Here is a 23,608-nt window from a genome sequence, read left to right as displayed (position 1 = left end):
AGAACCTATAGAATGGAAGAAATTATTTGGCTGCTACTCTTATGAAAAGGGATTAATGTCTAGAATATATCAACAAGTAAAATAATCAACAAACTGGGTGTGGTGGCACTTGCCTGTAATCCCAGTGGCTTGGGAGACTGAAGCAAGAGGATTGATTGCAAGTTGAAAGCCAGTGTCAGCAACTTAGTGAGGCCTTGTGTCAAAATGATAATTTAAAAAGGCTGGGGATGTGACTGTGCGGTTGATTGTCCCTGGGTTCAAACTATGGTTCCCCTACCCCTCAAAAAAGACATATGGAAAAAATGGTTATTGAGGCATCTTTGTGTTGTTCAAAATATTAAAGGAAATACATTTGAGTTTTCTCCAGTTAAGTAAATACAAATAGATTGTTAAAAATGACTTAAAAATGAAGTTGAAACATTGTTTCTATACCTAGTTTATTGTTTTTATTTAATAATGAGTTACATTGAATACTTTTTACCTGTAGTGAGTTTTCCCATTAACATGGCAAATTGAGGCTATATGTATATTCACACACACACACACACACAGACACACACACACACACACACATACATTTTCTTCAGAAAGCCTTTCACCAGTGTGACTGCAGTTTTAGTTTCTCCTAGGCATTGGGGTACAAAGGGATCCTCTTTTAAGATTCTCAAAGAATGTGTGCTCCCTCTGCTTTTTTTTCCTTAAAAATTTTGTGGCATTCATATTTTATTTCTTATTCACAAGATAAGTAAAACCTGTTTGTTCTTGAGGGTAATCAAATCTTTCATCACTGAACAGTATACAGCGATGAAAAAGACAAGTGTTTCAAGAGCACAGGAGCCTAAAGGCATTTTGTAATGTCCAAACCTTGAAGTACGCATTGGCCCTGTTGTACCCGCATCCATTTATCTGAACAGCCCGAAGTTTGTCAACCTCCTACATTCTTCAAGCTTCAATAAGCGGCTGATTACAGCTTCACGCGCTTTCGTGAATGTACAAATCGCTCCTTGGGATCACCTCCCCCAGGAGCTGGGGGTCTGAGACCTTGTGGTTCAGGTGGGTTAAAAAAAGAGGATACGTATATATTTCCTATTACTGCTGGACAACGCACGGACTGCGTGCTCAACCAGTAGGAGTTTGGGGGCCACTGCCCATTCTGGTCATGCTTTGCAGTGGGAGACCTTGGGCATACTTGTGCCTCCTTATGGCTTTTTTTGCGTTCTCCAGGGGCTGGGCGCCTCGGAGGCCAAGGCGTGGGAAGGCTTAGGGGCGGAGCGAAGGTGGGGTTGGGCGGAGCGTGGGCGGAGCTCCTCCTTTGCCCTCCCTGCTGTCAGCCTGCAGTGTGGTGAAGGGCGCAGTCGCGCCGCCGCGTCCCTGCCGCCTCCGCCACCCCGCAGGCCCCAGGTTCCCCACTACTGTTGTTGCCTGGTCCCACGTCCCGGTGTCCCCGCTTCTGTGGGATGACGCTCAAGTCGAGTGAGGGCGAGGGTGGGGGCAGTATGCGCACGGCGCTGTCTGACCTCTACCTGGAGCACTTGCTGCAGAAGCGCAGCCGGCCGGAGGTGAGCGGGCCCCTCGGGTCCCCAGGGTGCGGGGCTGCGGCTCGGCTTCAGGCCTGGACATCCGCCGCGGGATTTTCCCCACTTACGTCCGTATCTCTGTATGGTTTGATCTTGGGTGTCCTGGACCCTGGGAGGAGGCCTCAGCAGTCAGCAGGGTGGGGGAACCCAGAGAGCTCTTGGCCAGGTTCCTGCTGGGCTCAGGGTGCGGTGGATCCTTGCCCACAGCAGCCCTTCTAGGTGGAAATCAGGAGAGGCCGCAGCCAGGGCAGAGCAATTATTAAGGTCAAGGAAAACTTCCTCGTGGACGGAAATGAGTAACAGAAAGACTTAAAGGAACACATCCAAGAGTAGGTCTGCCAGGTTTTTGGAGTGCTTGTGTTTGGGTCAACAGACATGCTTGTAAAAGCCAACTTCTAGCTCTAAAGAGCTCATTCACTGTTCCTTTGCGTTTAGGCAGTTTCCTTCTGCTAGGTGCAAATGGGGTGGCCTCTGTGTATGGATGGAACAAGGAATCCTAACATTTTGAAGGTCATTCTGGCAATGATATAACAGGGATGGCTGGTTAAAAAAAAAGAAGAAGAAAAAAAGAAAAGCTGTTAACCTCTGCTCTCCAAAAGGCCCTCAGAGGAGGTTGTATTTCTCTGTTGTGTAGCAGGTGTTCCCCAAACTCAGTAAGGTACAGCACTGAGCCACCTTCCCCTCCTGGACAGGACTGGAACCCTGCTCCTCACACTCTGTACTCACTTCATTTGAGAGCTTTCTGAAAGTGCTTTGGATACAGCAAAGCTGGCATTTGTAGTGGACCCATACAGATACTAAACAATACCCATTGTCTAGACAGAATATTCAAAGATGATGACAAGTGCTATGAAGAAAAAATGAAGCAGAAAAGGTATCACAAGGAAGGTGACTTTTTAGCAAAAACCTATTATGTGTTTTTCCCACATGTATTTATTTATATGAAGGAAAAAAAGAAAAATTGAAGAACAAGAAGACTCTGTATTACAAAAGTTATATTCTGGTTCCTTAATTCAGAGACTTTATTTCCTCTTCCTAATGTGTGGCATCACTTCCTCTCTCCCCAGCCAATTTTGGAAATAGTTATTTAATCTTGCCTTTCTGTACTCCACACCCAAAGTCTCTTTTTAGTAACACTGAAAGATTACAGTAATTCATTGCTCAGGGAAAACCTGTACATGAGTGATAAGTCAACTGAATTTTTTCCTCCCATGCTGACAATTCCTCAAGACATTTTTGATTGTCACAACTAAGGGGGTATTACTTTTCACAGCAAAGAATTATAAGACCCAAAATATCAATAGTGCTGAGGGGAATATCTGTTCCTTATGTTCTAGTTCAGTGTCTTATCTAGGGAGAACAGATGAGGTACAAAACAACAGAAGTTATGTGATAAAACTTTTATCTACTTGGCCCTTAGTGATCATAATAAAACCAGATCCTATCTGCAAAGTATACTGTCTTTTTAGTCTTGAAAAAAAAAGTCTTAAAGATCCTGAAAGTGAAGGACAGGGAACAAGGTAGACTGACAGATCCTACCACATACAGGGAAAATTGGAGAGAGGAGTAAATAATTTGAAATTTTTATTTTCTAGTATTCATTCTGTGAAAACAAAAACCTGGAATGGAAATAGCCCCTTCTCAAATAAAGCAATTAGATTCATGCAAAAGTTCTTTCTCAGAAAAAATAATAAATAATTAGGAGCAGACTCACTGATCATGCACCTCACAGACAGGCAAGACAGCTTCCTGCCATGGCAAAATGTGCTGCATTGAGCAAGAACCCTTGTGTCTTTGCACAGGCTGTTCCCTCTACTGGGAGTGCTTTTTGCCCATTCATCCTGGATAATGCAAAATCCAGGCTTCAGCGGTGCTGGGCACCCCTCACTGCTCTACAGAACTCTATGCCTCCTGCCTCCTTCGGAGGAAACATCTGCAGCAGGGTTCAAAGGGCAGAGACAGTTGCTCAAAGGAAGTTAGAATCAAAAAAGAGATTAAAAACAAACTTGGCTTGGGGTCGGTGGTGGTACAGTGAATAGAGCAGGGGCAACTAAAGTTGGATTCCTCATCCAGACAGTTGACTTAAGAGCAAGTGACAGTTTACCAGTGACCATTGGATAGAACAAACATTTTTTCAGCCCACTGTTAGATTCTTTGCCAGCTGCTTCCACATGGAGAATTAGAAGGCCCAGTCCAAAACAGCAAGGGGATATCATAAACAGCAGACTCTGGGGCTGCCCAACAACACCTGCCCGCCTGTCATACAGGCCTTGGGCCCAGGTGCCAGAAATATCCGGTCTTCATATGGGCAATATCCTGTTACACTTTGGGAAAAAACAAGAGAAACTATGAGGAAACCAATAGTACTCCAAGGAATTAGAAAGACATTAACACTGTTTAACCACAAATGATAAGTACTGGGGAGAGAAGGAGGCCTAAGAGCCAGAATTTTCTGGCATGTACTATGTTAAAGTCATACATTAACTAGGTGCTTTGTTTCTCAAGCACTAAATTCATCTGAGAACACATACATCAGTCCAAAGACCAAGTGTCTAAAGATCCTTTTCCAATGTGCTTCATCTATCCAGTGCAGTCTGTACATGTACAAATGCTTCTCCTTCCACTGAAGAAAAATAGGAAGCCTAAATACCACCATTCCACAAACAAGAACACATCTAGATACCTAGCCTGAGTTCCCATGATAACATTAAGCCAGTGCTGGATTTTGTGTGCAGTAACATCACTCATTAAATTAAATTCTTATTTCCACTTTGTGATCAATATTTGGAAGCATAAAATGCCTTAGAAAACTGTTTGAGCTTTCAGGGTTAGTAAGTCTCTGGCTCCAGGAATTAAACTATAAGCACAGACTTCAAAGTTTGTGAGGGTTCAAGGAGAGAATATGATGCAGGAACCCACCAAGCCAGGAATCACAGGTGAATCATTATAAATGCTTCATTAATGGTACATTCCAGGTATATGGTGAATTTCCAGAATTTGTGGCCACCTGTGTATATACTATGGTTGCTAACATACATAAATAATAGTTGCTGATTAACTGATAGAGTTCATTTGTAAGTTTGGTTTTTAGCTTTTTCAGCCCCACAATTACTATCGATAAGAGGATATAAACCAGAATCCTCGATTCTATTCCATTGACCTGTGTGTCTATACCATCTGGTCTTTACTGAACCATAGAAAAATCTTAAAACTGCAGACTAATTCTTCACTTTAGCTATTCACAGGCCTGTGGCTTTTTCTTCACATGGTTTTTAAAAGGTCAAGTCATCCAGAGGTACTTTTAGTCTAACTTACATGGATCAGGTGAGTGAAACCATTTGTGTATAAGGAAAATAACATTCCAGGTGCAAGGTTACTGCAGCCGACACCAGTCTCTGGACTAACCAGCAGTGCAGAACATGAGAACTGGGCCAGGTGGAGAATTGGAGTCTCCTGATTTTTACTAAACAAAATAAAGACACACTGTCAAAATAAAACAGATTTATGGCCCATCAGTTTACAACTTCTGCTTTCTTGGAACTTTATACATTTATTCCTTGATGTGTTGTTCAACCAGTGCAGATACTACCTCTTGGAACTCTCCATTTTTAAGGGGAGAAGATTACTGGCCCCTTCCCTTTATTTTTTTTTAATGATTTCTCCTCTTTATCATGTGTATGAATGTCTTAATATTTCCATGGTGCTGACATTTATAATCTGTTCTCTATAATTGTTTCAGGATTAAATTTAAAAAGTGAAAATCAGTAAACAGTGTTTATATTATTATACTTGATTGCCAACCCAACATCCCACTTCTCACGTACAGATCCCTGATCTTGTTTGGGATGTAAAGTATCCAACTAAATTCTTATTTTTCTAGTCCCTTTTGCAATGTAGGATGGTCCCCATTGATTCAAAAGGAGATATCCACTGGGGAGGTTTTGGGATCCACCTGCCTCAGCCTCCTGAACCACTAGGATTATAGGTGTGTGCCACCACACCCAACTTTTACTAATTTCTATCTAATGCAAACACAGTTCATAATCTGGGAAACAATTTTCTTCTCACACCATCCTGTAAGTCCCCAATTCATTTCCTTAAAAGCAACCACCATTTCTTATGTCTCCTTTTAGAGTTGTCATTCATAAGCATATATGAATATATTCATTTTCACTTTTTATTCTGATGCTGGAATACTTTTTCTTACATTGTTTTTTTCAGTGCTACATGGTGCCCCCCTCATATAGTGCTAAATGTATGATTGAGTCATGTACTGAAGAGTACCTTGGAGTTATGTGAAGTTCTGTGCTTCCAGCTAGCCTAAGTCAATTTTCAAATTTTGTTATGAGAGCAATGCCATATGACTTTGTGTCATGTGAGGGATTTTTTAAGTTGTAGTTACTAGATGAGGCAGTTTTTCTTTCTCAGTAACTTCCCTCATTTGAGGTCACCCAATAAGTAACACTATTTCAAACCTCACCATCTTATCAGAGTTTCTACTTACCCCTTAGAAATAAAGCTTAAAATCAAAATTAAAAGGTTATATTTCACAAAGAGTACCCGTATGTTATGAGACATATGTTTATCCAAAAGCCTCTGCCTCAGATCTCCTTATCTCCCATCTTCCTGTCCTTTTTCCTCTGAGCTCATAAGTACACCATTGGATCCACTTTCAGTTTGTACCCACAAACTAAACTATCACATCTATGTCACTTTTGTAGCCCAGGACTATTTCTCATTCTTTAGTAGGACATATTGTTTTTTCTTCTTTTATTTGTTTATTTATTTTTGGTGCTGGATATTGAACCCAGCACCTTGTGCATGTGAGGCCAACTGAGCTACATCCCCAGCCCAGCCATATTGTTTTGGATTTAATATTTCACCTGCAGGTGGAAGTATAAACGGGGAAAATCACAAAGTACCATTGGATGAGTTTTAGCAAATGCTTCCTGTGAAATCCATCCCCCATTATGATATAGAATATTACCAGCATTCTAATTCTGATGTTTCCTGGGTTTCTACTTAGTATCCTCTGTCTTTTTCATTTTAGCCATCCTAGTGGGGGCGTGGTATGCCATTGTAATTTTAATTTAATTTATATTCCCCTGATTACAGTGAAGGTGAACACTTTTTCATGTGTTTGTCAGCTGTTCATGTGTCTTATTCGATTACAAATCTGTTCATATGTCTTGCCTATCTTTTCACTTAGTTGTCATCTTATTATTGAATTATGTTGCCCATGCTGGTCTCAAACGCCTGGCCTCAAGTGATCATCTTGCCTCAGCATCCCAGTAGCTGGGACTGCAGGTGTGCCATGCTGGGCTTTTCTTTGTCTTTTGAAGAGAGATTTTAGGCTTAATTAAGTCAATTGCTTACATCTGTGATTATTGCCTCCCATGTCTTGTCCATGTACTACTTTGCCTACCTAAGTGGAGTTTTTGATGAACAGGCGCCTTAATCATAAACTCTTTTTATCTTTTTAGTTTTCATCTTATAGTTAGTACCTTTTATGTCATATATAAGACTTCCTTTTACCTACTTCACAATTAGGGAAATGTTTTCTTCTCAGAGCTTGATTGTTTTACCTTTCACATTTAGGTCTAAATCCATCTGTAATTGTATTTTGTCTGTAAAATTAGGAGGGACCAATATTTATTTTTCTTTATGCTTATATGATTGACCCAGTACCATTTGTCATGCAGAAAAGAGACCAACTGGGGCTTGGACTCATTAATGTGCCTATCACTGGAGAGGTAATTATTGTTTAGAATGGGAACAAACATTGTCATCTGTGTTCACTTTTCTCTCTGCACTTGTCCTTTTCTGCCTCTCCTGTCATGAATTAATTTAGATCCACTCTCAATGTTTGCTATGCAGTGTATGTACATGTGTATACCATATTGGAAAGCTAAACCTTGGGGCCTGAAGTGCTTCTGGATTCAGAAGTTTTTTTTGTTGTTTTTTTTTAATGTATCAATAGAGTTTTGTTTATTTGTTTCTACGTGGTGCTGAGAATCAAACCCAGTGCCTCACACATGCTAGGCAAGTGCTCTACCACTGAGCCACAGTCCCACCTGAATACATTCAGAAGTTTTTGAAAAATATATATCCATATCCATATATAACATGGATATATATATATATTAATACTCCCAGCAAGGTCTATGGGAGCACCCTGTAAATCAAACATGTTAATATGTCTATAGCAGTCTAGTTAAACATGTATGTTCATTTGGATAAATCAAGCTTACAAACAGCTTCTCATTGATTCAAATGAGATTGGATGCTAAACTTAAGAAACAACTGAGTTTTCAGAGCCTTTTGGATTTTAGGATTGTGGATTATGGACTGAGCATATGGGCCTTTGCTCCTTACTTCATGCACTACTCTGTTGTTTTGACTTTATAGACTGTGTCAAACCAGTTGAATGCCGTAACTGAGGATATGTACACCAACGGGTCTGCTGCCCCAGGTAGCCCTGCCCAGGCCAAGGGACAAGAGGTGCGGAAAGTGCGTCTCATACAGTTTGAGAAGGTCACAGAGGAGCCCATGGTAATCTGTTATCATATTATCACCTGCTACTTACTCTCCACTGTATGTCACTGGGCCGCAAGAGTTAAGGCAGCCAAGAAAAATGTGGGAAAAACTCCTCAGAAAAGAAAAAAAAAAAAGAATTATTGCATAAGGCTACTCATGAAGTTAGGAAACCAGCCAACTCCACTATTGTGTCTCATTGTCCCCATCTAAAGTTCCTCTCAAAGTAGGCTTTCTGCCCATTCTAGTAGAGGACTGTTCTGGATATAGATGGGAAAAAAAATTCCTAAAAAATTGCCTTAAGCTGTTTTAAAGATAGCTTAAAATGAAGTTGACTGTGTCATTTCCTATATTTCAGGGGATCACTCTAAAGCTGAATGAAAAGCAGTCCTGCACTGTTGCCAGAATCCTTCATGGAGGCATGATTCATAGACAAGGTACTTTGTGGGGTCCTTGGTCACGTTTTAAGCCAGGATTAATCATTTATCCCCTGTTCAGTGGTAGGGGACATGAAGCCTATGATCTTCAAAAGTGATAACATTTTTGTGACTGTGCCAAGAAAATTTTTCTGGCTTAATAACTAGTTCTTTAGAAAATCTTAGTATGAATTGCCTACTGCCACCATTTCTCCCTCTGAGCCTTCTGATACATGTTTTTATATTTGATATTTTCCCAGGTAGTTAACATTTAAGCCATTACTATATGCCACTCATTGTTTATGATTTGAATATACAGCAGTGAAGAAAACAGATCATCTCTATTCTCCTGCAGTTAACAGTTTAACTGAGAAAGCAGATATTAAATAAATAATAATTAAGTATTGTGTTTCCTTAAGATTAAAGTGCATTCAATTTTCAGATACATCATTTGGTAAAACCAACCTCAGGGACTGATGAAAGAAAAGAATAATATGCTAAAATACAGCACGTTTTCAGCAGCTAATGATAACCTGTATTTGGCCATCTGATCCATTCCATACTTTGAATGCTGCCTGGAAGTTTCCTATCTAATGAACAATTAGCCTTTTATGTTTAGCTGAGCTTTGTTTTTTATCCAGGGTGACACCAATATAGATAACTACTCTTCACATAGACGGACTTTTAACTAAACAATAAGTTTTTTTGCCTTGCTTTGTTATTCTTTTTAGTATATGCATGTGTGTCAGGGTCTCCTGAAGTCAGTAGCCATTATAGTTCCAGGAATTTGAGAACAAGGTACTTTTATTCAGCTCTTGAAAGACTTAGGTCAAGGAGAATAAGATAGTCTTGAATTGTTGAGCAACCTGATACATCCCTTGGGGATTCAATAGGACATCTCTCATGGTTGGAAGTTTTTAATCCTGAGTATTTTACACAATCTACTTTAAAACATGCTCTAGATAATGATTTCTCTTTTTTTGTTATCTTGAATTGTATTGACAGCTGTTGTTTGAAACTCTATTCTGTGCATTGATTGTATGTTTCATGGCAGGCTCTCTTCATGTGGGAGATGAGATCCTAGAAATCAATGGCACAAATGTGACTAATCACTCAGTAGATCAGCTGCAAAAGGCAATGGTAGGTATTTTCCGTGCTAGAAGAAGATTTTTCATGGTCCTCATGAAGTGTTGAAGCATACTGATATCAATACACCTCATTTCTCTGCCAGAATCTCTGTACCTTATTGAGGAAGCTATTATCTTTTCCAATCTTTGTTCTTACAAGAAATGACATTTCTTTGCTACCATTTAGTAAAAACTCTAAAGCAGCACAAATAACCCAGAGCATCAATCTGGTATGATGGAAAGAACATTGCACTTTAATGGCAGCTCTGAATCCCAACCTTAGTTTTTTCTGGCTCTGTGACTTTGAGCAAGTGAATGAACTTCTCTGAAGCCTTCATTTCCTCGTCTGCAAAACAAGGAAACAAAGATCCATTATGAAGAGAGAAAGGAATATTATAAATGAAAAGTTGAGAGCTGGGGTTGTGGCTCAGTGGTAGAGTGCTTGCCTAGAACATGTGAGACACTGGGTTCGATTCTCAGCACCACATAAAAATAAATAAATAAATTAAAGATATTATGTCCATCTATAACTAAAAAAAAGAAAAATTGAGCGTGATGTTTATATTCAGCACTTATTATATGCAGCATTGTACTTGATGTTTGCTCACCATCATGTTTGCTCCTCCTGATTTTTTGCCATCTTTCTCTACTCTTCCTTGGGCCTCTAATAACTACATCAGTTGGGCTCCAATGGGCTCAGCAAAAAGTTAGACAATAAGAGAGAAAGGAATATTATAAATAATGAGGGTACTTATATCTCCACCTATTCCCTATGAGACCATTTTGGTGAAAGCCTCTTCTCTCCTGTATGTACAGCTTTTGGTAACTACCATTCTACTCTGGACTTCTATGAATTTTTTTTTATATTTCATATATAAATAAGTTCATTTGTTGTTTATATATATATTTATATTTTGATTTTTACAGAACAGAATCCCTTGGTGAAAATATAGAATCAAATAGTATGAATGTAATGTCCTCCTAGTTCATTCAGGATAGCTATTATTATTTGCATCCATTGAATTATAGCAATTTCATTCCCACCAGGAATATATGACAGTCTTTTATCCCCAAATTCTTGCCAGAATTACATATTAACATTTCTTTTTAATTTTAACTTCTGTCTCCATTACCAGGAGGACATTATGTGGAAGTAGAGATCAAAATGATAGTTACCAAAAGCTGGGTTTGGAGAGGATAATGAGGAGAAGTTGTTCAAAGAATACAAAATTCCAGGTAGACAGGAAGAATTAATTCAAGAGATATACTGTACAACATGGTGACTATTAGTTAATAACAATGAATCATATTCTTGAAAATTTCTAAGAGAGTAGATTTTAAGTGTTCTCACCCCCCCCGAAAAAGAGGTAATATGTGTGTTAATTCACCCTATTCTTTCTACAATCTATTACATATTTCAAAATAACATGCTGTATATATAAGTATATAAGTATGATTTTTGTCAAATTGAAAGAAAGTGAGAAAAAGTAACAGATATTCAACATTAGTTATGATAACAACTTATAATTTAAAGAAACCATGAACTACTGTCCATCTATTGGATTGACAGAAATGAAAAAGAAATGTCTAATATGTAATTCTGGGAAGAATTTGATGGATAAAGGACTCTCATATCCTCCTTGTGGGAATGTAATTGTTATAATCTTTTAGAAAAGTAATCTGAGGACAGTTATTAAAACTCAAAATGTTGGGCCGGGGTTGTGGCTCAGTGGTAGAGTGCTCACCTAGCACGTGCGAAGCCCTGGGTTCAATCCTCAGCACCACATATAAATAAATAAATAAAATAAAGGTATTGTGTCCAATTACAACTAAAAATAAATATTAAAAACTCAAAATGTTCATACCATTTCATTCTACATTTCCACCAAGGGATTCTGTTCCATAAAAATCAAAATATCAATATCTAAGCATATATGTTCAAGAATGTCTGATGTGGTAGATTATATGAAAAAGCTGGTAACAATCTGCTTGCTTACTGATGGGAGTGAAAACTGCATAAACTGTGATGCATCTCAAATGTGGAATGCTACAGAGCCATGAAAAATAATGAGTGAGGGCCTCCTGCAGTAACCTAAAAGTATATTCCTGAAGTGATGCCAGAATAAAGCAAGTTATAGAATAATGTAAATATTTGTAATGCTATCATCATTGGTGTGGGGAAAGATGTGGATATATGTGTGCCAGGACTCATTTTAGGAATTTCCAGGGATCCCTTGATAGTCAAGAGAGCAGGGAAAGTCATCAGCTTTTTCTTCATTACTGTTTGTATGTCTTTTTCCAGGACAAGTCCTCCTGTAACAAAAAAACTGTCATGTACCCCATAATGTAGTAGAAATATAGCTGTTGGTGGAAAATCCTGAGGCTTTGAGAGGGAAAATAACTTTATAGAACCCAGAATCATGCAAGTCAGTTACCCTTACAATTTTATTTTTATTTACTTTTTAATAGAAAGAAACTAAAGGAATGATCTCATTAAAAGTAATTCCCAATCAGCAAAGTCGTCTTCCTGCACTACAGGTAGGTGGCACCTTTTTCTCTGTTGAAAGTTTGATTATAAGTGATATGATTTTAACTTTTTTTTTTTTTTTTTGGTACTGGGGATTGAACCCAGGAGTGCTTAACCACTTTCCCCAACCCTTTTTTATATTTTATTTTGAGATAGGGTCTTTCTAAGTTGCTTAGATCCTTGCCAACTTGCTGAAACTGGCCTGGAACTCAATCCTCCTACCTCAGCCTCCCAAGTTGCTGGGATTATAGGTGTGCACTACCACACCTGGTGTGATTCTAACTTAAAGGTCTAAATATCTCAAAAGTATTAAGCTGCTTGTCTGAAGCTCTGTAAACTAAAATACATGAGCTCATTTACTTTTCCCGGAGGCACAAGACAGTGATGACAGTAGTAGAATATCAACCAGGCAGTGGCATGATCACAGCCTTACTCATGATCCTTTGTTGCCAGTGGTCAAGAATGAAGTGATCATTTATACAAGGAACACTACAAATACAATTGAACATGTGAAAAAATAATCATTTTATCTGTCATCAAAGAAATGCAAATTAAAATTTGTGTGATATGCCAGGTTTCACCAAGGAAATTGGAACATAAATATTTTTAAAAATAGTAATCATGAAGCCCAATGGTTAATAGTATCAAAGTAAAGGAGGAGATTCTTTTGAGCACTTATAAAAATTTGAGTCTATTGTACACAAATCACTGTGCTAGAATATGGGGTTGATATGAAGAGAAAATTTCTAAGAGCGTAGATTTTATTTAAAATTTTTTTATTTGTTCTAATTAGTTATACATGACAGTAGAATGTATTTTTAATTTTTTTTAGTTACACATGGACACAATATCTTTATTTTATTTATTTATATACAGTGCTGAGTATTGAACCCAGTGCCTCACACATGTGAGGCAAGAGCTCTACCACTGAGCCACAACCACAGCCCTCTCATCACATGTATCATATACAACCACAATAATGGGATCCTAAATGGAACAAGTTATATTTATTCTATGTATATATAATATGTCAATATGCACTCCACTGTCATATATATCTAGAAAGAACAAATTAAAAAAGAAAAGCAATTCTAAAATTTCTGTTGCAAATTACATATGATAGTATAATCATCTTTTAAGTCAATTTATTTATTTAAAAAATTTATAGTTGTAGGTGGACAGCATGCCTTTATTTACTTATTTATTTAAAGAGAGAGAGAGAATTTTTTAATATTTATTTTTCAGTTCTAAGCGGATACAGCATCTTTATTTTTACTTTTTATGTGGTGCTGAGGATGGAACCCAGCGCCCCACACATGCCAGGCGAGCGCATTACCACTTGAGCCACATCCCCAGCCCAAGGTCAATTTACTTTTAACTGAAGCTTTGACATATGTGGGCATTATATAGAACACAGTGCACATATCAAAAGTGTAAAATTGGCTGAGCACAAGTTGTATCAACACCCAGCTCAAGAGATAGAATCTGCCCAGCAGCTACTAAGCTTCATGCCTCTTACCTCAAGGCTAACTACAACTGTGACTTCTAACACCAGAGACAGGTTTCACCCCTTTTTCAAATTTATATAAATTGAACTATATAGTAATAATTATTTTGTCTCATTTTTTCACTCAATGTCATGTTTGTGGGGGTCATCTAAGTTGCTTGTAGCAACATATGATTTATCCTCATTAATTCATTGTATGAATATACTACAATTACTCATCTATTGGCATTTTTGCTCTTATCTTATGAAATTCTGCCATGAGCCTTCCTGGGCATATGTTTTGGTGCACACATCTATGCCTTTCTGTTGGGGTAGAATTGCTGTGTTGTAGGGTACAAGTACATTCATCTTTAGATTATATTGACACATAATTGTCCAGAGTTATTATAATAATTTATATTCACAATTGCACTTGGATGACATTTCTAGTTGTTCCACATCCTCATCAAGACAGAATTATCTGGCTTTGTTTTTTTTTTTTCCCCGTTTGGCCATTCTGGTAGTGGTAGTATCACTTTTTATTTCAATTTGTATTTCTCTAATAACTAAGGAGGATAAGCTCTTTTTCATATGACGATTTTTTTCACTCACATATCCTCTTTTGAAAGGTACCACTTAAAGTCTTCTTCATACCAATTTGAAGGAGTCCCTTGTTTATTCTGTGTAAGAATCCTATGTAATATATATCCCAAACATGTTCTCTTCTTGTGTGGCTTGTTTTCTTACTTTCTTCGTGATGCTATTACTTACTAGAAACTTTTAATGAAACCCTCACTGCCACTTTTTTTCTTCTATGATTAGCCATTTTTATGTCTTATTTTAAAATATTTTGATTACAACAAGTTCAAGAAGATATTCTCCTGTTTTCTTCTAAAACCCATCTAGCATTAATTTTTGTGTAGTATGTTATAAGGAAAGAGGTAAAAAGTCTAGTTTTTCCATGTGGATATCAATGGAGTTGGAATTATTTATTGAAACAATTGTCCTGTTTCTATTATATGCACCATTACTTTTTTCATAAATCATGTTGTAGGTCTATTTGGAACTCTGTTATTTTCTGTTGGACAGTTTGTTTACCCCTGCATTAAATTCACATATCATATTGGGGAGAAGACACATCTTCACAATATCGTATAGAAGTGGTAAGAGCAGGCATCTTTGTTTATTTCTCAAGCAAGAGATGTTAAAATCTGAAATAAAACCATTAGCAAATCAAATCATAATAAATCACAAGCAATCAAATAGGCTCTAATTTCAGGTGGTTGTGTTAGTCTTATAAATGGGTTAGGAAGTACCATCATTTTCAATTATTTGTATTTGTATGAGACTACCCTTATTTCTTCAAATACTATTTGAAGAACTTACCAAAGAAGTCATCAGGTGAGTGTGTACATGCTAGCATGTTTGGGGGCAGGTGAGCAGAATTTTTAATAATGGATTCGAGTTCAAAGGATAGATTTATCAGTTCATACTTTCAATTTCCTGTTATGTCACTTTTGGTAAACTGCGTTTTGTAAGGAATTTTTGTCAAATGTATTAGTGAAAAATTGTTCATAATATCCTCTAATAACCTTTTTAATATCTCTAGGATCTCTACTGGTAAGTTGTATCTCATCTATTATATGAATTTCATTCATCTTTTGGAATAATCAATTTTGCCACAGTTGATCTTCTCAATGCTATTTTCCATTTAATTTCTTTTTTGCTCTTCATTAGTTCTTTTCTTCTTTCATTGGGTTGGATCATTTTTGTTTAATGATATTCTCAGTTAACATCATTATCAGCAGCATTTTAAATGGCATTTAATCCTCTTCTAAAAATGGATTTTTACAGTTACGTGGTAATACATTTATTAGATAACCATATTTAACTAGTTCCCTATTCTTGGAAAATTAGGTTGTTTCCAATACTTCACTCTTAAAAATAATTCTGTGATGAGTGTGCTCATCCATACAACATTACTAAAAGTGCTGGTTTGTATCAGATAAATGCATAACCCTGTGGGACCAGAGGGTATCAACATTTGAAAACTTGGAACACATTCATATTACTAGACTGTCTTCTAGAAATGTTGTTCATTCCCTATTTACATACAGCAGAAATTTGGGCATACATGCTCTGATGCTGGTGTTTCTTGTTGGGTTGCCACCTGCAATTTCCTTTGACCTTTTTTTTCAGATGTTCATGAGAGCACAGTTTGACTATGATCCCAAAAAGGACAATCTGATCCCTTGCAAGGAGGCGGGGCTAAAGTTTGTCACAGGGGACATTATCCAGATCATCAACAAGGATGACAGCAACTGGTGGCAGGGACGGGTTGAAGGTTCCTCCAAGGAGTCAGCAGGGTTGATCCCTTCCCCTGAGTTGCAGGAATGGTGAGCCAATTTTGTGCAGGTGGGCTTTACAGATGGAAAGGGCATCTGCCTGCCACAAATAATTGCTTAGATTTAAAAATCTGTTGTGCTGTGTATAGTTTCTGTTCTGAGCAGACCTACTAGCTTCTCTGAAATAATGTGTGGAGCGGCGCATAATGAGCTCATAGGCTTGACTAACAGGTCATTCATTACAGGTAAAGGAGCTCTCCTTGAATGATTGTCCCACAGTAACAAAGTCCTCCCTTGTCTCCTGCCTCCCATATACCCCTCCGTGTAATTTGTGGGAAGACTTCTGAGTTCTACAGTAAACAGTTTCATTTTAAGTATATGTTCTTTATGTAGATTACTGGTACATAGAAAAAATAATTCCTGTCCATGAGGCAGATTGCTCACATAGTGCTAGGTTATACCACATACAGAACGATCCACATCCATTGTCAACCCGCCTTTGCCTCTGCAAAATAAGTCCAGTTTAAAGATTACAATGCTAAGAGGTGTTTGTTTCATATACCAGTCTCTGAGTTTTAAGCCAGGTTTGGGTTGACCTTGTCTCCAGTGATGATACAGTGGAAGGGAAGTTATAAACATGGCACTAAACCACAGGATGTGCTTTGTAGAAATAAACAGCATTAAAGCAACAGAAGAAATGCAGTGCAAAACCTGGATGGTATTGGTCAAAGCCTGGAGCAGGAACAAATGTGTCTTCTAGGCGTTTTTTGGAGCTAATACCTCACTAAGAACATTACAAGATCAGGAGCAGCAGAAGGCTGAGGAAGACCCAGGAGAATATGAGATAAAACTGTGGGCTACAATTTATTAATGAGGCATGAAATCAATTTAGTGAACTGCAACAAGTATTCCTTTTTATATATTAAATAGAAATATTAGTATATTACACATAAAAGGTATTGTTTCATGAAGCTGTTGTTTTGATTGTGTATGTAGTATGTATGCATGTGTATATTTTATTTACAAATGCATGTATGTGTAATATAGGGTTACAGTGGGCAGTTTATTTCTTATAGTGAGGTGGGTGCTGGGCCTAAGGCCCCTGCCTGATGCCACTCGCACTAATGCAGGGATGGCCACCCATGGTTCACATCAGAGGTGGAAAGAACCCAGCCAAAATAGTCAGGCTGCCTTAAGGGGAGCATGTGATAGAAGTTCATTTCTTCTTGGAAACATTTCCACATAAAAATTCCAGAGAGGATAGGGAATGGAGTACATGAGCCCTTGGGGGGGCGGGGTCATTGCTACATAAAGTTTTTTAGCCAGTACAAAGTGAAGGAAGTGAATCAGTTTGGAAGTTTAGTATAGAAAGAATAGTGTGTGTGTGTCGGGTGGGGGGGGGTCACTCAGTCCCGAGGGTTTTACATTGAGGATCCATTGACCCTTTGGTCATTTATTCCTGCTAGGCGAGTGGCAAGTGTGGCTCAATCTGCTCCAAGTGAAGCCCCAAGCTGCAGTCCCTTTGGGAAGAAGAAGAAGTACAAAGACAAGTATCTTGCCAAGCACAGCTCAAGTAAGCTTTCCAAACTGCCTCACTCCTCCATGGTCCTGGCTGCACTAGGGTGTTTCCCAGGCTCTTTAGGCAGCAGAAAAAAGGAGATGTTGCAGTGTGCAGTGGAATATACATTAAACAGAAAGTCTGCCATTTCTTCTGGTTTTCTCTTACTCATTTCATCTTCGCAAGCTCATTGCAATCAGACAGACAATGATAATAGATATAAAAGAACACTAGTGTTTTCCCTCACCTGCTCATTGCCTCAGGTAATGAACTGAACAGATTTCTAGCTTTTCTGTTTACACTTCACTCATGGCATCAACACCTTCAGCAATGTCTGAGAATCCCCAGAATATAGCGTTTTTGGCTTTTTTTTTTAACCTATCATGGTTGGAAATATAACAAGGTCATCCCTTAGTATTTATGGGGGATTGGTTTGGGCACCCCCACAGAAACCAAAGTTCTCTGATGCCTAAGTTACTTACATAAAAACGGTGTTGTGTTTGCATAGAACCTATGCAATCCTCCCATATACATTATATTAAGTCATGTCTAGATTTCTTGTAATACCTAATATAATATAAATGGTATGAAAATAGATGCATACTGTATTGTTTAGGGAATAATCACAAGAGGCTGTACGTGTTCAATACAGACACATTGTTTCCAATATTTTCAGTCTGTAGTTGGTTGATGCCAATGATGCACAACCCATGAAGATGGAGGACCAACTGTATATTTAGATAATAAATGGGTTCAAGCAAACCGCTGATAAAAAATAAGTAATAGTCTAAAAACATTTACCTACCATTTATTAAAGGTGTCTATTCTGTGTTAGGATACTCCCATCAGAACAATCCATAGAACCTGAAGCAGATATGGTCAGGGCATCAATTTTGGGGAGGTAGAGGGATGGAGAGTTGGAATAAGAGCTTCCATCTTTCTGAGCTAACCTTTCTAGTTGGCTTTCCTGACCCCTTCTCCAATACAGATATGTTCCTCCCCACCAACCTCCTTGGCCTCATCTCTTTCCTTGCTTGTCAGCTATGGAAATGAATCTTGCTTGGTTTTTTGTCTCTAGTTTTTGACCAGTTGGATGTTGTTTCCTATGAGGAAGTTGTTCGGCTCCCCGCCTTCAAGAGGAAGACCCTGGTGCTGATCGGTATCTTCTCATTGCCCTGCACTGCTTTGCTTGCTCAGGAGCACATTTCTCTTATTTCCCTGCCTACTTTATGTACCCACCCCAAAAAAGGCAGTGAGGAAGAAATGGAGTGAGGTCTCTTGGGTTCTCCATATAGGGAAGGTATAAAGAACTTTTGGGGTCCTTAAAAATACTCCATCTGGGTCCACCTCACAAGTGAAAGTAAACCTTACAAGTTGGCTTATGTTCATTTGTTTTTACTATTTAAAACTGATTCTTTTAGATTGAGTTTGTTCCTAAACTTCTTTGTCCATCCATCTGGCAGGCAGTAGTGGTGCACCAGTGATACACTTTTTTGGTTAAGTGCATGTTATAGCACTTTGATAGCATAGTGGGGGCCCTTAAATTACTCTGAGGTGTGTAGTCATCCACATAAGCCCTGGGAGCTCCCTTGTCTCAAGTGACTCTGAATCAAAACAGAATGAGCCCTTACTCCAAACCCAGGTATGAGGGCTTGGGTAGATGACCTTCCTATTCTTACAGTTGAAACATTAATTGGTTAGAGGATCTGTATTAGAATTCTGGTGAAATTCTCAGTAAAACCACTGGCTTAAAATCCATTCCATTAATTTTGGAAAACTCAGGAAAGTAAATACACTTATAAAAGTAAACAGAAAAACTCACTTTAGTTGGTTCCTCTGCGGAACCATGTTCTGAGTCCTCCCCCAAATGACATGAAACCTCTTTGTGGTCTCAAATTTTCTAACAGCTCAAAGACCCTGAGCCCAGCCCACATGGAACATCAACTCATTTTTCACTTGCTGGCAATTTTTTTTGGCTGGGGGAAGGGTACTGGGGATTGAACCCAGGGGCACTTAATCACTGAGCTCCATCCCCAGCCCTTTTCATTTTTTTATTTTGAAAGAGCGTCTCACTTAGTTGCTTAGGACCTTGCAAAGTTGCTGAGGCTGGCCTCCTACTTGGCATCTCTTGTCTCAGTCTCCCAAGTTGCTGGAATTACAGGTGTGCACCACTGCACCTAACACCTGTTGGCAATTTTGAGCACTGAGAGATGAAAATCCATGTCCCATCCTCACTCCCATCCCAGCTTTTGTCTTTGGGGGAAAGTGATGGAAGCCTTTCTTCTTTCTCCATGCAGGAGCCAGTGGGGTAGGTCGCAGCCACATTAAGAATGCCCTGCTAAGCCAAAATCCAGAGAAGTTTGTGTACCCTGCCCCATGTAAGTAGCTCTTGGGCATCTTGAAGGGAAGCAAAAGCCTGAAGGACAGGCATCTGTATTGCATATTATCACATTTAACACAGCTCTCTGAAATGCTTTGCAGCCATTTTTGTTATTTTTTTTATTATAAAAACTAAAAATTTGGAAAGACAAAAACTTGTGCCTGCAATTGCTGCAGCTCACAAACATAAATTGTTTTCTTATTGTTCTATTTTACATAACAGAAGCTGAGGTCAACATTTTTATTCTGCTTTAAAAAAATTAAGCAAGAATTAAATTTATATGTATTACTTTTTCATTTTACTATATAAACAATTTCTCATGGTCCTCTAATTCACTTTGAGAACTATTTCATAGTCAATTGATGTACTATAATTTGTATAATAATTTACTTGATTATGTCACTGTAGTTTGACATTTAGACTGCCTCTAATTCTCATGAAATGTCTTCTGAATCAAAGCAGTGTTTAGGATACTCCTGAACAATCATGGTAGCAGTCTTAGATATGGAGAATAGAGCCAGCAGTCAAATGCACAGAGAACTCTTTCATATCAAGAAGTGAATCTACACAGTACAGTTGTGTATATTCCCAGAAAGAGATACTGCTTAGAAAACCATATTGTGAATCTGATTTTTTTTTCCATCGTTTATGTCTCCCTTTTGCCTTTTTACTCATGAATCAACGAGTTGTCCAGAGGGAGACTCATTCTGGTGACATATTCAGAACAGAAAGCAGATGGCCCTGAGTCAAGGAGTGAGTGGAACAAGTCTGGAAGTAGAAATAATCATTATGGGCTCCTTATAAGTTTGAGTAAGAAGGGAGTTAGAGTTGTTTTGCTTAATGGCAAGAGTTTTTAAGAAGTTGTGGGTTGAGAGGAAGGAGCCAGTTGAGAGAGAAAAGGGGGATGGTGTGGAAGGCAAAGGAGATGTTCAATGGGAAGTTGTTTGAAGCTACAATATCTGGAGCATGTTTTACTTACTAGAAAATTTATATTAGTAATAGATGTGTCTCTTAATCACATTTTAACTTTTTAACAATGTGAGTTTAAACCAACCTGAAGTGCTCTTCTTTCCAGGTCATAAAAGAGTATATTTCCAAGAAATCCTGACCAGAGCCCATAGATCCACATTTAAAATATTTTCATTTGCCATTTCTTCATTTTCAAGTTTCAGTATCCCTGGATTTGGTCATTTGAGATATGTAACTTCATATAGGGAAAATGAAAGAAAATTTTTTCATTAGGTTTTGCCTTTTAAAAATCAAATATGCTATAGGCAGATGGGGTGATTCCTGGTCTGCACTGCCTTCTAGCTCAGGCAGAGTTTCTATACAGACATGATAGGCCAAGCCATTAAGAAATGGCAAGGACCCAGAGCTCATCAGGGATTTTTGGTCCTTGCACACAGATACAACAAGGCCACCAAGGAAGAGTGAGGAAGATGGAAAAGAGTACCACTTCATTTCAACAGAGGAGATGACAAGAAACATCTCTGCCAATGAGTTCTTGGAGTTTGGCAGCTACCAGGGCAACATGTTTGGAACCAAATTTGAAACAGTGCATCAGATTCATAAGCAGGACAAGATTGCCATCCTTGACATTGAGCCCCAGGTAGGTAGCCATGGAAACTCAAGAGTGATGGGTTTAGTCATGCAAGGGATGAAGACGGGGATGATGAAAAGCATTGTTCCTGGGAATCTTCTGGGAGCTGAGTTGCTTCATATACTTTAAGTGGGGTCAGCCTGGAACAAGACTAGTAGTACTGGAAATGACAGAAAATAGTATTGGGGTTGCTTATGAAAAGGAATCCACTGTGACAGCTTTTTTCTTTCCTTTTCCTCCTTTTCTTTCTAGACCCTGAAGATTGTTCGAACAGCAGAACTTTCACCTTTCATTGTGTTCATTGCACCTACTGACCAGGGTGCTCAGGTGGGAAGAGGTTGTTCAATATTGGTAGGGTTCAGTCTGGGTACTTCTATTCATTAGGCCATAACTCAGGTGACAGAGGCAAATGAGATAGGGTCATTGTTGTTGAGACATATGGATGGAGTGGCAGGTCCTGACATTGGTGTGGTATGAGCTTTGGTAGGGCAAGCAGAGGGAGCTGTGAAGAATATAAGTGGTACTGAATCTATCCTGGGGTACAGTATGGCCATGGGGAAAGAGAGGCCTATGAGAATGTTTCCCTTTGCTTATAGAATTTTGTCAAACTTTTCATTTTTTGCCAATCGAATAGAGGTAGAAATGTATTTCATACTTTTTATCTGGCCACATCCTTAGCTCATTTACCCATTGGGTTATTGGCCTTTTTCTTACCATTTCCAGGAACTCTATATTAGAGTTATTGGTCCTTTGTGATAACAGTCACATTCATTTGCACTTTTCTGTAGTTTAATGACCAGTGTTTTCATGGTGATTTGATCTGGGACCAAAAAAAAAAAAAAAAGTCCTCTATGATTTTAGGACACATTTATCTTTGCCCTGGGATTACAACTCTTAGTTGTTGCTGAAATGGCTCTGCAGCACACTAAAGGGCATTAACTGGGAGATACTGATGAAATCCATGCTATGAACAGCTACTATTGATCTTCCAAAGGGCTTTGATTATTTATAATCAGGGTTACCTTGAGATCCTGTGAGATGTGCAAGTGTTCTTAATTGACTGCCTCAGGCAATTAATATCTTCTGAGTTTGAGCCTTCACATAGTTGGATAGGGAGAACTGGGGTTATAGCTCACTGGTAAAGCATGCAGAAAGTCCGGGGTTCAACCCCCAGCATCATGCCAAAAACAAAACAAAAACAGGTGATAGGGAACTGGACAATACTAACAGAAATCAATGCCTGCTTAAAACCTCACCTTGGCCTGAGCCCGGGATGCTTCAGCCATTACTCTTTGTTGTTTACAGACGGAAGCCCTCCAGCAGCTACAGAAGGATTCTGAGGCCATCCGCAGCCAGTACGCTCACTATTTTGATCTCTCATTGGTCAATAATGACGTTGATGAAACCCTTAAGAAACTGCAAGAAGCCTTTGACCAGGCATGCAGTTCTCCACAATGGGTGCCTGTCTCCTGGGTTTACTAAGCTTGCAAAACAGGGAGGACCCACTGTATGCCTCTCCCCAGCAGCTGGGACTCCCATTCCCCTTGCTTTTAAGATAAACAGGGCTACTTCAACTAGTTCTGTGTTTGCTTCCAGCTCTCTGCAATTGTCCTAAATAGGCCAATAGAATCCACTGCTCTTGCTCAGGTTCCTGAAGGGCTAGGGTTTGGACAGATGGGGTCCTATTGATCTGGATTTCAAAAGGATCCCTGGAATTGGGAATAATAAGTATCATCAAAATGCAAGTGCTAAGCAAAGATGATTCACAAAATAGCAACAGACCCTGTCCTCTTAAGTCTGAGCTCCTTCACCTTCAAATACACTAGGCATCTTTTCTTTTTAGAGAAAATATCTTCTGCAACTATTTCTAAAATGCCAAAAATGAAAGAGCTGTACAAAACAATGTCTGCTCTAGGAGAATCCTCAAAAGCAATAAAAATATTGCTGTTAAAATGCCAATGATCTCTCTGGGTTTTCCATTTGCATCACAGACCTCTTAGAAAGGGAAGTATCTCCAGCTTCGTTTCAACTCCTAGGCAACTTTATCAATGTAAGATG

At 38.7% G+C, this 23,608-nt stretch overlaps 1 protein-coding gene across 3 annotated transcripts; it reads left to right on the top strand.

The window, feature by feature from the left end:
- The first annotated feature begins 1,317 nt into the window (after positions 1-1,317).
- On the top strand, positions 1,318-23,509 carry Mpp1 (MAGUK p55 scaffold protein 1). Of its 3 annotated transcripts, XM_027923003.2 has the most exons (13): positions 1,319-1,559; positions 7,280-7,330; positions 7,986-8,129; positions 8,470-8,548; positions 9,582-9,667; positions 12,124-12,192; positions 15,867-16,063; positions 17,479-17,585; positions 18,649-18,729; positions 19,868-19,948; positions 21,357-21,559; positions 21,803-21,877; positions 22,856-23,509. In XM_027923003.2, exons 1-13 carry the CDS (start codon positions 1,458-1,460, stop codon positions 23,030-23,032), a joined length of 1,452 nt encoding a protein of 483 aa, XP_027778804.1. In that variant the 5' UTR covers positions 1,319-1,457; the 3' UTR covers positions 23,033-23,509. The 3 variants fall into 3 exon arrangements, with proteins under 3 accessions (XP_027778807.1, XP_027778804.1, XP_027778805.1); XM_027923006.2 differs by lacking the exon at positions 18,649-18,729 and having other exon boundaries at positions 1,318-1,559; XM_027923004.2 differs by lacking the exon at positions 7,280-7,330.
- Positions 23,510-23,608: the final 99 nt, after the last annotated feature.

This window comes from Marmota flaviventris, chromosome X (genome assembly GCF_047511675.1).
Source record: "Marmota flaviventris isolate mMarFla1 chromosome X, mMarFla1.hap1, whole genome shotgun sequence".
NCBI lineage: Eukaryota > Metazoa > Chordata > Mammalia > Rodentia > Sciuridae > Marmota > Marmota flaviventris.
Note: the sequence above shows the minus strand (reverse complement) of the source record. Positions and strands in the feature narration are given on the sequence as shown.